The 16,300-nt window shown below is 43.9% G+C and overlaps 1 protein-coding gene across 1 annotated transcript in view; it reads left to right on the top strand.

Annotated features, from left to right (window-relative positions):
- Positions 1-15,894, top strand: part of LOC135897909 (uncharacterized) — a 433,838-nt gene extending 417,944 nt beyond the window's left edge. The window contains exons 20-22 of the mRNA XM_065426601.2: positions 1,923-2,033; positions 11,022-11,086; positions 15,702-15,894. Of these exons, the coding sequence (XP_065282673.2) occupies positions 1,923-2,033; positions 11,022-11,086; positions 15,702-15,873 (348 nt within the window). The 3' untranslated portion in view covers positions 15,874-15,894. The remainder of the gene's footprint in view (positions 1-1,922; positions 2,034-11,021; positions 11,087-15,701) is intronic.
- Positions 15,895-16,300: the final 406 nt, after the last annotated feature.

The raw sequence follows: 16,300 nt of genomic DNA, 5'->3' as shown, positions 1-16,300 counted from the left end.
CGAGAGCTTTGACTGTTGCGAGTTTTCACTGCCATTTCACCTTCATAGAATGCAATGGTTGTCATGGTTGAAACCTTACATACATGGTTGAAACATTATATATGTAAAGAAATACTGCAATATCCTTCATATTAGCCTATTCGTTAGAAATGGATTGTAGTATGTTCTTTTTCGGAACCTAAACAAGCAGTGATTCGGCAACTGGAAGCTGGAGAGAGCTCGGAAAATTCACCTTTTCCAGAAGCCGCACTTGCAGTTGAGAAGTGGAAAGCTTCTGGTGGTGACATGATTTTAAAATACCTGGTCTGAAACATGATGATGCTATACCCCGTTTTATGCGCGCCGAATTCGGGGAATCGAAAGGCAGCAGTGCTTTTTTTTGTACTTTGTCCCAAAGGCCCGACAAGCATGGTCAGGGAGCCTTCTCATGGAACTTTGAATAATGAGATTGTACGCGCGAGACGAATGGTGTACTTTATTGACAGTATGCAAGCACCAGTGCCTACATTTGAACCTTCGACGAGTCGTCGATAAAAGCCCACTCGCTTGACCCGCAGATCAGATTTTCGGTACCCGCCGTGGTTGCTCAGTGGCTATGGTGTTGGGCTGCTGAGCACGAGGTCGCGGGATCGAATCCCGGCCATGGCGGCCGCATTTCGATGGGTGCGAAATGCGAAAACACCCGTGTACTTAGATTTAGGTGCACGTTAAAGAACCCCAGGTGGTCTAAATTTCCGGAGTCCCCCACTACGGCGTGCCTCATAATCAGAAAGTGGTTTTGGCACGTAAAGCCCCATAATTAAATTTTTTTTAAATCAAATTTTCGGCGATCGCCAACGCTGCTCGCCGCTATAGTTCCGATTTGGGTGTCACTTTTATGGGCACAAATTCGACCAATGAAGAGTTGTGCACACAGTTGTTTCAGGTTGTTCTTCGTCACTACAACTTGAAAACACGCCTTAATGGATCTACGGACATCCACAACTAATGCGCCAAGACCTTAAAACATGAAATTTCACTACATAACAAAAGCCATTTGACAACAGGCTTATTAAAAATCAGAACCACTGTTTCTGTTCCTCCCTCTAATGTTTTTATATCGATAGAAAGGCCGTTTCACATGAACGCACTCACAGTCTGGCCCTATCATACCTCCGGCTTCTTTTCTCGCTAGTAACCAGCGCTTAGGAATTATGCTACACCACGCAGACGAAGGCGACAAAGAAAGGTTGAGTGAAATAGTTTTGTTTGCTGTTGAGCCAAGATAGTCATTTCATGTTAGCAATAAAAAAAAGTTTTGCTGACTTTTCTGTGCATGACAATATTTCAGGAGGCTTAACATGTTGATTCACTATCTCATAGAATAACCTTAAAATATATGCTTCGCTGCAGTTTTCAACAGTCAATTAAACCTCGCCTTAAACGATTAAAGTAGGACGAAATTGGTAACATTTTTGAGATGCCCTCTGTTTAAACTACGGTAGATAAACTACTGGAGCTATTCACTGCGGTAGTTATTCAACTACGGTAGTTCGCAGCATCGTTGAAAGGTGAAACAAAATAAAGAGCACTGTGGCACAAGGGGTGCACATACGCTGATGTTGAGGGCTGCAGCAAAATATTGTGTAAGCCAAATTGATAATCTTAAAAATTGACAGAAGCAGACTGGTACATTCTCCTGCTGATGAAGACAGTGCTAGAACATTTAGAAAATTGAGATCAGTTCTTTAACAAAATAAATGCGAAATCGCAATTAGCGCAAGTGGCATGTGTAAGGGAAACCTCAAGCGACGTTCGATTATTCGCTCCCAGAGAAAATATAGCGTATAGTTGTGAGGTCAAGCGGTAAATGATGTTAAGTGACGTAATTATTGTTATTGGCAATGTTGCGTTAGTTATAACACAGTCTTTTTGCTTTGCAGGTTTGGAGGACGGCGTACAATCATGAAACCGTAAACAAGGACACGCAGCTGCGACTCGGGTACATAAAGTTTTTCAGCGAAGAGATGCTATTCTTCGTAACGGCAGCTAACGTAAGTGAAATGTTCAGCTAGAACACGATGGCATGATAACATACAGATAACTGGCAAGTGTGCTATGCATATTTCAAACCAAACTAAACCTTAGTTGGCTGATTCTGATGACGAGCTTTTATCTATAGTGTTTGACAGTGTTCTTCGATGTGCCCCATACCTTTTTCAATTAGCCATATACATAGCAACGGCTGTTTTCTGGAGAGGGATTGTTGAAAATAGCCGAACATTTATAGCGCAGCTCTTAGGTTCTCATTCAATCGTGGAGCGTCGGTGTCCTCGGCATAACCGAGCGAACCAGGGCAGCGAAGGGTGAGATTGTGAGCATGGAGTGGACCGCAAAGAGCGCGAGGAGAAGGGTGCAGCGTAACCATGACGCGGAAAACGGAGGAGGAGGGTATGGCCAAGCACGTGGGAAGAAAAGCATAGTACAACGCAACACGGGTTCTGCGGGAATGACCACTACGAGGTGGCGCCAGAGTAGTGCCCCGTCTTCAATTCCCCGATGACGCCATCAATAAGGCATGCGGTGACGGCGTAAACCGATGCCATATATGGAACCGATGCGCCGCACGAGCGGAGGTATGTCTGCGACGGCTGCTGGGAATCGCACCCATGCCTCGCCTACGCGGTGCATCTCGTGACCTCTCGAGTAGCGAGGCACTCGCGACCCACTTGGCTTCGTTCGCAGTGGGCCGCACGAGACACACTGCCGCGCCAGCCACGCTGGTCACAGCATCAAGTCCTAATGTAAACCGTGTACGAATGTAATCATAATACCAAATTTTGCAACGGAAATAACAATTAACGTATCGTATTTGTCGAAATCGTCGGTGTTTTTCTTTACGTTGAGCAAGCTCTCTTTGGCCGCTTCTGCAAACCTGCAAACACACCCTCGCAGTATGCGCCACTACTAAGTCACGAAGTGGCACACCTCCACAAATTTCGAATGGCATGTACACTATTAAGTAAAAATAGTTAATTTTGGACCATATGCAGCCGAAGGTTGCATATCGTCCGTTAAAATATATACGCAGCAACTCCTCTGGAAGTCTGCAAGCATGCGTAAGCATTGCGCGACTTGCTCATATCCATGCCGCCTGGTGTCATTATCAATGTTATTAAAGTTTATCTGACCAGTATAAAGATTATAAACCCTTAGCTGTCGTCATCCACCTTATCGCAATAGATACGACTCTTCTCAACTCTTATAGGTTGTTATCAACCTTATCGGACTCGATCCGATAATTATGAACGCATCTGTCCTTATTAACCTTATCGACCATGATTCTACCCTTTCCAACTCTTATTAGTCCTTCTCCACATTATCGGACTTGATCCGAGCTATGTAAACCATTATCAATTAATAATAATATCACAATTGCTCTGATCATTATAAGCCCTAGTCACTCTTTCGCACCTGATCGAATAATGCGCGTTGAACCATTATCAACCATGGTGAGACCCATATAGTCCCTCATCACTCCTTATTGTCCGTATGAAGTCATTGACTGCTTATCTGCCTGTGTGGCCTTACGGGTAGTGCATGAACCCTCATAGACCGCCGGCATTTTGGTCGGTGAAAGAATGCCCCAATGGAAGGCACATCCTGCAACCACTGAAGCGCAACAGGAATCTGGCGCGTTTGGCGTTACATTTTCGCAAAATTGAAATTTTCCTGATGTCTACAATGCATCAAGTCGGCTCTGCATGCGGTTTTAGATATGGCTTTTATCCTACTACCACCAAATCTTTCAGGACAGCGTTCATAGAAACTATTGTTTTATATAATATTGTCGTTGTAGCTATTTGTCTTACGTGACTGGCAGGTTTCCTTGTTGGGTAGGCATAGGAATTCTTACGCATTTAAAAAAATATCTATATTGTTTAACGTTTCCATACCAAAGTGAAGCACGTAGCAGGGGGGGGGGGGGGTACTCTGGACTAATTATGACAACCCAGGTCTTTATGTGCACCCAACGCAGTGTAAACGCGCATTTTTCTAAATAGCCTCCATCGAAAAGCAGCCGCCATGGTCAGGATTTGAGCCCGAGTCCTTGAGCAGGCAGTACCATCATGGATGGGCATGAAGCTAAACTGCGACACGCATGTGCTGAAATCTCTTCTTCATGAGTAGCCTTTCGCAATGGTCCCTGCTCGGTGTGTGTAAAATAAGATGTGCCGGTTTCCGATGTATCTTTTGCGAGTTAAAACGTGAGGGACCCTTTACTTACTCTCTCTGCGCTGCCACTGAAGCTGTGGAATGACAGACGGAATAGGCAATTGGGTATTGCAAGCAAACATTACATAAATCTGACTCGCACTGAGATGTTAATTAGGCAAAAAAATGTTTGATACAACGTTCTGTGTCCTGCTGTGAAGTGGTGTTAAAGCCCTTTAGGTCGGCGACTGTCAAACATCCGTCGAATGGCACTGCATTGCCACATTGCAGGCTACGATTGCAGTGCAGGTTGTCAAGTAACATATTTGTACATTTCTAACAGAAACACCTCGAAATAGGCACATTGGACATCAATATGCCCTTGTCAGATTTTGTGAAAAATATTACTGCACCTCCTGGATGGGTGGCTGCTAACGACCCTTCTTAGCTGCCTGCATCGCGGCTACTTCGACTTAGATAACGGTCTGAATACGCTGTCCTTTTGAGCGGTATTTGGTACGACGGGACAAAAAGGAGACGGTGGGGAAAGTTCTGGAATGTAGAGAGCTTCAGCAATGCTCCCAATTTTTTTTCTCAAAACATGTCTTCAATATCAGTGATTCTTGACTTAGCGTATTGTTGTGACAGAAAGCCCATGTAGTGGCATTCTGCTTTGGGTTGAAGCTTCTATGTCAAGCGATTGACTGCTTCTGTCTGAAATGTAGCGACAACATCAGCCAGTCAGTAAAAACCCCGTTGCTCTTAGCAACGCTGTGTTGGAAGTCCGTCCAAGAAGAACAAAGATACTTCATTTAAGAGTCAACCTTTGTCCCAGGCGCATCTCACCAACTATTTTGATGACACTTATGCATTGCTTAGACTCCACTACCCGTACTGCCTGCCGGCGCCGCAATTCAGCTGCTGTGCATTGCGGAAAAAAGTATTACTTCTCGGGCAGACCTTACGGTCGCCAAGCTTTGCGCGAAAAGCGCTAAAGCACCAACTCTCAGCGTTATCAACAAGGGTGGTTGTCAGAGCGGAGATCGAACAGTGGCTATGTGAGGAAGGCGCAACACCGTCAAAACAGCGCATTTCTTATGCAATATAATGTTTAGCCGATTGAAGCGACAAAATTCCTAGCACATTATGCCTAACTGTCGCACGCCTAAAATATAAACGTAGTGGCACATCGTATGACCACCGCCAAAACCCGTCATGTAGGATGCGTGTACTGCAGCAGAGCTCCTCTTTCGCTCTCCCTACGGAAATGCTTGGCCATCTAGAGGCGTCTTCGCGATGTCGGCGCGAGTTTTAGTATATGTGACGCGGAGCTCATTTCGTGAAGCACCGGACAATTTCGAAGGATAGTTTTTTCATCATTGTAGAGAGGCACATATACAGTTGTGCATACGTAGTTGTCCAATTTGGCCCGATGGTTGGTTCAGCATAGGAGCAACGGCAGCAGCCGTTTTCCCCGTCTTTTCCCTCTCTCTGTGGGAACGGGGGCGTGAGCTCGGTTTCAACGCGTCTGGAAAAAATAGCGTGTACTTTCCCTCTTTCCACGTGAACCACCTTACATACACCCATTTTAATGACCATGGATTACAGCATATCCCATGATGTCGTGAGAGGTTCGACGAGGGTAGGCACAGACGGACGTAAATTGGGCTAAAATGATAAAGACCGCTTATTGAACTAGGGCATTTGAGGTGTTTTACCAACTTTCTGGTGTCTATGTGTTAATGCTTTTTGTGCGTAAACAAACAGGGACGAAGAATAGGGGCAACACAAGGACGAGCGAGGAAGCGCTCGTCCTTGTGTTGCCCCTATTCTTCGTCCCTGTTTGTTTGCGCACAAAAAGTATCAATATGAATATGTTCCAACTAGGCCGACTCGCAGTTATGCTATGTGTTAAGGTGTAATTCAGTCGTCTGTCGACGGTTTGTTTTGAACAAAATTCCAAGCAAACAGTCGAACCCAGTTAATCAGCGAGCATTGTGAACGTGTGTACGTGCCGCGCTTCACGAACCCCTTTGACGCCAAGCTGGTTCATTTAGGTAATGCCGTCGAGGACATAGCGTGGCGCCGTCTGCCGGAATCTCCGGAAACGTGATCACGTGATACCGATTTCGAAGTGTTAGACGTCTCCAGTAGCTCAGCCCGTTCAGCCATGGTTGTCTTCGTGTTATAAGCGCTTAATTTTTGCGTCTCAGCTGCAAACAACCTGGTGTGCCGGCCAGCAAAGGCACTTATCGAGCCAATGTACGGCATTGGCTGCTCTCGTCGGAGCGTGGGCACGCGGCGCCACAGACGACGAACGTGAAGACGCCACTCGCGTATGTGGGAGCTGTTACGAAATTTACCTAGTAATCTACAACTCGAAGAACTCGCACATATCGGGTACATTTATGTTTACTAAGGCAAGCGCGATTGCGCGCCGCCTAGAGGTCAGATTTCGATTTCCGTTTATTGCCGTGCATGATTCACGGCAACGATTCGGCCTAGTTTATAGCGTGTAATTAAACTGGCGACGCATAAGACTCATTGATATTGGTTATTGAGTTCACATGACCTTTATTAAAGGTAGCCATATGCATTCTTGGCGTAATAACAATGCTGTTCGCAGCATTCGTCGTGGTGAGTGCGGCGTGCAACTTTTGGCAGAATTATCGCGAACGACGATTTATCATTGATATATTTTATTAAGTGGAACTTTATATTTTTTGTGTCCTCAATCCATGCTTACAATATTTGCGCTTCGCTGCGCAAGGTATTTTTACCGATGTGGTATCAATTGAGCACGCTGCAAGCCCAGCGTGCATCGCTTGCTGGACTCTTAATTATCATCAGCATATTTCGTTTGCACTGACTATGCCGGTCTCTAGCATTCGTTGGCCAGCTGTTCAGCACATCACGACTGCTAACAGAAGGAGATGCAGTACGTGAGGCTGACCATGTTCAAATATCCAGCGTAAGAGAACAGCATGAGGACAAATGCCGCCCAATTAGATAATTACTCCTACTTAATAACCAACTCCTATAATATTGTAATTCGATTAAAAGTGTAAATGAGAAAATTGTAGGTCAACATGAAAAACTGCTGCTACAGCTTTCTGTCGCTCAATACGTGCTACATAAAAGTGTTTTTCTGAGCGCGAAAGAAGCCGGCGAACACACGCAAAGTGCCTCGAGCGACCAGTCCCGCGGCAGTGTTGCGTAATTTCGCGTGGTGACGGTGTTATTGCCCTTCACGTCAGAGCGACGGCCACGGCTGAGGTGGGCTTCGAGTGTCCGTGTAATTGCTCTTGAAATAAAAGATTTCCGCCTAACCTCCCACAAGTTATGCAACCCGAAGGAAATCAGCCACGAGCTTATCTCCAGCTACCGATTCCGGCGAAGCTCGGTGTGTTTTGGATAGTCCAAGGGGCGGACAGAAAAGTTATGCAATGCAAAAAAGAAAAGAAATGCCCCGCCAATGGATTAACTGTTTTTATTGCGCTTTATAATTGATGAATTTTTTTACATACATCTCTTCTGCTATTATGGAAAGAGTCTAAATATCTACACTACTTCCCCGTGGCAAGCATGGTCGCCAGGCTGGCCTTGACCTTTCCCAAGGCCAGCCTTTGTCAACGCGCACACCACATGCGCGACATCGGTTCATCGCACACTCACAAAGTCCGCGTTGTCAGCAACAAACATATACGAGTCTCTGCGCTGTTAGCTTGATGCCTGTTTGGAATCCACTCGTAGGTGAAGTTGGCGTTCATAACGGCTATTATCTTAACTGGATCGGCGTTTTGCTTTCTTTATTCTACTGCCGCAAAAGTGATGCCATGACAACTGTGAAGACTGTCTTCGGATGGCCGAGAGCGACTACGTAGATCATATCGTGTGGTCAACAGATGCGGAAGTATACACTATGTGTATACTAAAGTGTACAAGTAGCTCTACAGCAATCTCAGCTGTATACGATTTCAGTGGCTCATATAAAACGCAGCTCCGTTTTATCCACCGGTACCTGCAAGCGCTTGGTTATAGCGTACATGTGTTGGGCCCAGATTAACGATGTTTGTCTATTGTCAATCTATAGACGCCTTGTAAACCTGATGCAATAAAAATTTTACACTATCGGCTGCTTTATACTTCATCAAATGCCTTACCACAATCGGTATACGGGCTGTTCGCACAAGCTAACATCACCTTTGGTGAGGTCCCACACTATGGCCTTCAACGGCGGTGAAAAAAAACGGCGGTGAATGAAAGGGCTTCGCTGGAAATCGGGTTGTAATTCTTCAAGGTCGCACACAGCCGCTGTCTTTCGTTAATGTGAATATTGCAAATAATGTATATTGATAGTACTTCGTTGCGTATAACTTCGACAATACTATTACTCCAACTAGTTATTCATTTAGACAGAATACTTAAAGATTATGCACAACTCTTTGTTTATTACGAAATTCGTTTGTAGCAAATGTGTGCGTTTTATGTGCGCTGTACTGCTCGTACTGGGCGGTAGCCGCCACGTCGGTGGGGCACACATTGCGTTTAGTCCACGTGTAATCTTGAGATTTCATATTGTTGCAAGAAATAAATGCAAATGCAAATAACTTTACGGGCCCCCGTAGTTCATGATTTGGGATATTTAAATTCATCTTTGTCTGTAAAATATAAATAAATCCTACAGAAGCATTTCCAGGCACTTATTGTTATAATCATTCGCAATATATATATATATATATATATATATATATATATATATATATATATATATATATATATATATATATATATATATATATATATACCTGCAAGTTATGTATTCATATTACCGTACTGACGATCTTATGAAGCAGTTTTTTCGCCAGTCAAGAAAAATTATGCCTGTTTTCATCCTTTTTTTTGTACCCGAGATCACTATTTTTCCATCGCTAGTGTTTCCTTAACACCGAGAAAGCACTAGAGCAAGATTTTGAACGCATCTTTTTTTATTCTACCTTTCCTAATCCGCATAACGCCCTCTGTGGATTGCGAGTGTTTACTGCGAAACAAGCATGTTCCATTATAACTGGCGAAGAGTACACACCAGTACGTCGCTTGTCAGCTAAGGTCACCACTGAGCCCGTTGCAGAGGTGAAATATTTCTCGAATAATTTCTCAAATAACGCGGCTCAAGGACTGAACGACGCAATACTACATCACTGGGCAGCGACAATAGAAACGGGCCCGTCACGAGGTTTAGGCCATCGCAATCTTGACTACAGCGCGCACATCGGCAAGAAGACCGAAGGAACGATGACGACAAGCCCTTGTCATCGTCGTTCCTTCGGTCTTTTTTATCCATGTAAGCGCTGTAGTCAAATTTGCAGTGCAATACCAACTAGCCCGTACCCAAACCCTGCTTTAGGTTATGGTGCTGGGGGACCTGTTCCTCTTTTATTCTCTATACTCCTTTAAGAACACATACCGCTTTTATATAGTGAGATTGCGGTACACTATAACACAGCGTTTCAATGCTTAATCCAACAATTTCTTTTAATCAAATAGATTGCTTATGTACCCAGGAGCGCGTGTACATTGTAATGTGTATCCATTCGTGGTAACAATCCTGCCCGTGGGATTGATATTATACCGAAATAAAAATTGTAAAAACGCAGGTCCTGGTCAGCGTTCTTTTAGCGGAACGCAATAAATCACTCGCAGGTGCGGTGGGGTCCTCTTAAAGGTTTCCAAAAATTAGCCAATTTATTAGCACCTCACAGTGATTTTGCTATGTCAGCGTTTTTAAGTACTATTGCGTATATTATTCATTCAATTGATTTTCACTTTATTACTACTTCTAAAATGAGAGATGTAAGATAAATAGATCCGTATCCATGGGAAGCTCTAAGCGTATGTGTTTTCTAAATGAATTACCGCATTTTCTTGTTGGCAACATTTGCTTCGGTTGAAACGACCACTGAGGGAAGAGGATCGACCCTCTAAGTAATTTTGGGTTCCAATTTGTATGAAAAATTTAAAGTGATGGAATGGTGCGCGTTCACAACGGCTTGCAGAGGCATTGATTGGTGTTCCTCTTTTCGAATGCCAAAACGAACAGATGGAAAGTCTAGCGACCCGCGGCTATGGCTCTGTAGCGCACGAATGAACCTTTAGATGACCACTGAAATATGTGCGTCTGTGCGTGTAGCCGTGAAAACGTGAGGGTCACTCACTGTTATTTGTTCCGACGTGTGTTAAGAGTATCTTTTTCCGACGAGCAACGTAGCCTACCACAGGTATTATTACGGTTCACTGTCGTTGTTGTCACAGAGCTATTATTCTCGAAAATGTAGCAATGTCTGTGGTAGAACAGGATTCTCGCGTTCACATTTTTACGGGAAATTTTCTTTCCGAGCCGTCCGTAACTTTTTTGCTGAGTGCTGGTGCAGTCTCGTTGAATTGCTCATGAATGGAAAATATCGAAATACCTGTCGGATAGCGCAGTCCGACCGAGGTCCCTCAGCACAGCAGCCGAATGTTCTCAACCGCTGAGCCACAATCGCACGTTCGCCGCGGCTGTCTGCGTGAGAGCACGTCGACGAGCGCCCGTTGCGCTTACGCCGAAGACGTGCATATGAAATGGGAAAACTTTCATCAGGACATCATCACGCTACCTTCGCTGCGTATGGTTTCCAAGATGAGCATTGGATCCATGTAACGTTTCGGTTATAGAATCGCTACGATGGTGATAAACGTTTCATTTGCAATGAGACCAGAGTTTTGTATCTTTGCTTAGTTTTCGTCATTCTGTGTGAACACCTTGTATTATTTTGTTTCATGTGCAGGCTCATTGCTACACCGCAAACCCCAAGTTCGCGGTTAAAAAAGAGCAAGAACTAGCACCGAAAAGGTAACATCACTTTCCAGTCATAAGTGACATGCCTAGAATGTTGCGCTCAGTTCGAGAGTAGTTCAGGTTTCTCGGCAACATTGGCCGCATTGCTGCTCTTACGGAAAAGCAAAGGACATCAGATGTGGTACATTGATGCAGTTACACTAAATGAGTTTGGCGACGGAAAACTTTCGCTATCATCGTAGGGGCGATTCGCGGGCTTCATTTTGTGTACCTTTAATTACGTAAAGAGGTGATAGCTAGTGACCCGGCATGCGGGATTTTTTTTTTACATCTGATTCAGTGGAAAGAAGCCACAGTAATATACCCACCACTGAAAAAAATATTTGGGTGCGGTTTTTCTTGGCTAATGTTTGTGGCTTTAATCGTTAATGCTCCGCGGAATATTATCTCCACTTGCGTGTTAGAATCGAAATTAGGTTGCGTGTACGTTGCTGTTAATTGCATGCGTGACCTAACTTAACTGTAAATATCACGCTATCATTCATGTTATTCGCGCCTATACAGCTCCTAATTCTCAACAAGAGTGCGACACGCAAGGCTTCGACCACTGTGAATTCCAACAGTATGCAGTTGACCAAAACATGTCCGCCTGAAAACTTACCGTGTTATTACATAGTTCAAAGAAAATCACGATCACAGGGTTCAACCATCTGTACCATCGTAAGAGGCTGCAATAGCGACTGTGCCAATAGTTACAGAATACCTGTAACTGCAGAGATTGTCTTGAGTGAGAGCATCGAACCTCGCTTAATAAAACATTTCAGTTTTGAAGCTGTTCAGTTTAGAGTGCATTAAATAATTCTGTCCATTGAACTCGAGTGTAATATTTTTTTAAGAAAGAATAGTTTTTTTTTTCTCAAGCATTCGCGCATTTAGTAGACGGAAGTAGAAAGATGGCCTCCCTACTTGTATTTCGTGGATTTCAAGCCATCGCCATGGTTGTTTCGAGCAAACATTATTCAACAAAGCCTTTTTCCCTCTTTCAGTATTTTCCTCAATTCCAGCCCAGTCAGTTTTACAATGTTTTATCATAATCTGCAAAATAAAGCCAAAACAGACTAAAACAGCCAGCTTATTTGTGAAATCAAAAGTGCATATAAAACTGTATTGGATGACATTCGTTAAGCAAAATTTATAGAAGCTGCAGACTTAACGACTTCTCTGAGAATGTATAGCCTCTCTAGCGCGTATACACCGCAGTAATTGCGCTCACGTTCAAATTACAGAAAAAAGAACATCTCTGTGCTGAGGAAATGCTCAAATTTCAAAAACTTTATTGTCTTTCTAGCAGCAATTATGAAATTTGTCTTGAAAAATAGGAATAATAGAGACGGGTGTTCTCCATTTGCCGCATTGCAAGAACAAAGCGGGCAAAATCATTAATGATATAGATGAGATTGTTGAAGTAGCTCAAGAGTTGTATAGAGATTTGTACAGTACCTGTTGCAGTCACGACGATAATGGAAGAGAGAATAGTCTAGAGGAATTTGAAATCCCACATGTAACGCCGGTAGGAGTAAAGAAAGCCTTGGGAGCTATGCAAAGGGGCAAGGCAGCTGGGGAGGATCAGGTAACAGCAGCTTTGTTGAAGGATAGTGGGCAGATCGTTCTAGAAAAGCTGGCCACCCTGTATACGCAATGCCTCATGATTTCGAGCTCACCGGAATCTTGGAAGAACGCTTACATAATCCTAATCCATAAGAAAGGGGAAGCGAAAGACTTGAAAAATTATAGACCGCTCAGTTTACTGTCCGTTGCCTACAAAGTATTTACTAAAGTAATTGCAAATAGAATCCCGAACACCCTAGACTTCCGTCTACCAAATGAGCAGGCAGGATTCCGTAAAGGCTACTTAACAATAAATCATATTCACACTATCAATCAGGTGATAGAGAACTGTGCAGAATATAACCAACCCTTATATATAGCTTTCAATGATTACGAGAAAGCGTTTAATTCAGGCGAAGCCTCAGCAGTCATCGAGGCATTACGGAATCAGGGTGTAGATTAGCCGTATGTAAAAACACCAAAAGATATCTATAGCGGTTCCACAGTCACCGTAGTCCTCCATAAAGAAAGCAACAAAATCCCAATAAAGAAAGGCGTCAGGCAGGGAGATACGATCTCTCCAATGCTATTCACAGCGTGTTTACAAGAGGTATTCAGAGACCTGGATTGGGAAGAATTGGGGATAAGAGTTAATGGAGAATACCTTAGTAACTTGCGATTCGCTGATGATATTGCCTTGCTTAGTACCTCAGGGGACAAACTGCAACGCATGCTCACTGACCTGGAGAGGCAAAGCAGAAGGGTGGCTCTAGAAGTATTCTGCAGAAAATTAAAGTAATGTTTAGTAGCCTCGGGAGAGAACGGCAGCTTACGATAGGTAGGCAGGCACTGGAAGTTGTAAGGGAATACATCTACTTAGGACAGGTAGCGACCGCGCATGCGGATCATGAGACTGAAATAATCAGAAGAATAAGAATGGGCTGGGGTGCGTTTGGCAGGCATTCTCAGATCATGAACAGCAGGTTGCCATTATCCCTCTAGAGAAAAGTGCATACCAACTTTGTCTTACCAGTACTTACGTACGGGGCAGAAACCTGGAAGCTTACGAAAAGGATTCTACTTAAATTGAGGGCCACGTAACGAGTTATGAAAAGAAGAATGATAGGTGTAATGTTAAGGTATAAGAAAAGAGCAAATTTGGTGAGGGAACAAACGAGAGGTAATGAAATCTTTCTTGAAATCAAGAAAAAGAAATGGGCAATGGTAGGACAAGTAATAAGGAGGGAAGATAACCAATGGTCATTAAGGGTTACGGACTGGATTCCAAGGGAAGGGAAGCGTAGCAGGGGGCGGCAGAAAGTTAGGTGGGCGGATGAGATTAAGACGTTTTCAGGGACAACATGGCCTTAATTAGTACATGACCGGGGTAGTTGGAGAAGTATGGGAGAGGTCTTTGCCCTGCAGTGGGCGTAACCAGGCTGATCATGATGATGATGATTATGCATGACATGAACTGTCAATAATGCTGACGCGCGCCACAGCTATAATTCTTATCCAGAAATGGCACATGAGTTTTAAATTACGTCCGTCTATTCAAAACGAATTAGTTACTCTCTACTACTTCGTGTGGACGTTTCGTTAGTAATCGCACTTGATGACATCATTCCGCCTCCAGTTCACACTATGAAATCGGATGCACAGCGAAGCTGTTGCCGATGTTAGACGACGTTACAGGAGCATTGCTGCCACAAGCCACGCACGTCACGCACGCGTGCCCGCACGTGCAAGGAAGTGGAGCATACATCCTCATTTTTCTAGGCTCTTCGCCAAGCGCATGTTCTTTATTGAAGTAAATGTATGTTTAAAAGCAAATTACGTCAGAAAACTAGTAAAGTACGACTTACACACAAGCTGCAGACATGACAGCTTCCGATTCCTATATATATGTTATAGATATAACATAGATATGTTATTTTGTTGCGCGCAAACTAGAAGACAAAGCCTGTTCCCAGTGGTCGTTTCAGGTCTGCCCGAGGGGCCGCAGTAGCTAGGTGGTAGTACCATTAGCAACGTATATATCGCCATTTTTGTAGCCCCTCTACCTGGAGCGAGTGTGTTATTGAACTACTCGAATTCCCCAAAGCAAAATGTGTCAAAAATTCCTAAATTAGGTTTTATGCACAAGCTGCAGGTATGATAGCATCGGTTGTTATTCGAATACTATACGAGAACAAATAATTCCGTTACGCGGACAGGGAAGCACTAAGCCTTCAAGCAGCCGTTTGTTTTTAGGTTCGCACTTGACGAAGACTCCCTCCCAAATACATGCTTATAGCTTCACTGTAAAAGAATCTATTTTGTGTACCCTGATGATTACGAAAATCAGCCAGCTGCGAGATATAAAAAATGACCTGCTCCTTCTTTTTACACCGAAGGTGCATATGAGTCGGCACCCGAGATTTGTTCGTCTTCGTTGAAAGAACCCTCAACGGGAAATCACTCCAAGAATTGAAGTGAAAATGGCTTTATCCATAGTATCTACGCATGCAAGACACACCGCAGTACTGGTTTCCATAAAGAAAAGCACAAAACAAGTGTCAAGAATACATCATACATAAGGGGCGTTCGAACAATGCGAAGTACGTAAAGCTTGCAACATGCGTTTTCCGGTATAGATTGCGGTTGGATAAGCTGCAGTTGCCGCGAAGCGGCGACTGTGTGGTGATAGTGTGTGGGGATAGTGCTACGGGAAGGCCATGCATGAAGACTCCCGAAGAGGAGCGTGGACACGAAGAATGGCGACGGGAACAACAACGTCAATATGCTCAACGACGTCGAGCTGAGGCTAGATAATTTGTCTTGCTGTAAACTATTTCAGGTAGTGAATTACTCAATCGATCAAGGCTACGTAACATTAACCTGTTTTATCAGGCGATAGCACATCTTCGCTGGCTAACCACCTTTGTAGCGTAGATTGGAGCGCAATCTTCAGTTTAAATTTCTAGCTGCAAAATAACACTAATGTGTTAGGTTGGGAATGTCAAAGTATATGAAACATCACAAAGCACTTATGTTTCTTTTTTTGTTCTTTTTCATATAGGGTTAATTCCTTGCTGTACAGCAAACTCCTGGGCCAGAGCATGCTGTGCAACGAACAGCGAGAAGTTTTCAAGCCACCATGCGCTGGTCTCTTCCCTGAACTTCAGCGTGTTGACGAAGCTTTGTGGACTGTGGAAAGCTGGAGAAATGCCAAGAAAGTCTTGTCGAATTAAAAATTAGCTTTCACCGAGAAATGTCAGTCCTCTGACGTACTGTCTCAATGATGCGTGCACTGTTTACACAGGCACCCCTCGATTACCTTGAACTTACAAACGGCATTCGCTCGTGGTAACACGTACTGTGCATTAGCAGAGAGACTCCCTGAAATTGTATTTCATTTGATACGGAATTATGATGCCAGAGCTAGATCAAAGGCTGATATAAAGCGTTTTCAGCACATCATTTCATTCAAGGACTGGTACATATTATCCCAGATAATACATTTCTTTACCCGTACTCATAGCTAATAAGGATGTATAGCATGTATGTTGGCGCCTTCACTCAAGACAGGTGCTGTCACATTTTGCTCTGTTTTTTTGGAGCAAGAGCACGGCTACCTGTTGTGGTCTTACAGTTAAATAGCTTTAGTGTGCAGCCTCG

The sequence above is a fragment of the Dermacentor albipictus genome, chromosome 2, assembly GCF_038994185.2.
Source record: "Dermacentor albipictus isolate Rhodes 1998 colony chromosome 2, USDA_Dalb.pri_finalv2, whole genome shotgun sequence".
NCBI lineage: Eukaryota > Metazoa > Arthropoda > Arachnida > Ixodida > Ixodidae > Dermacentor > Dermacentor albipictus.
This window is presented reverse-complemented; position numbering and strand designations above follow the sequence as displayed.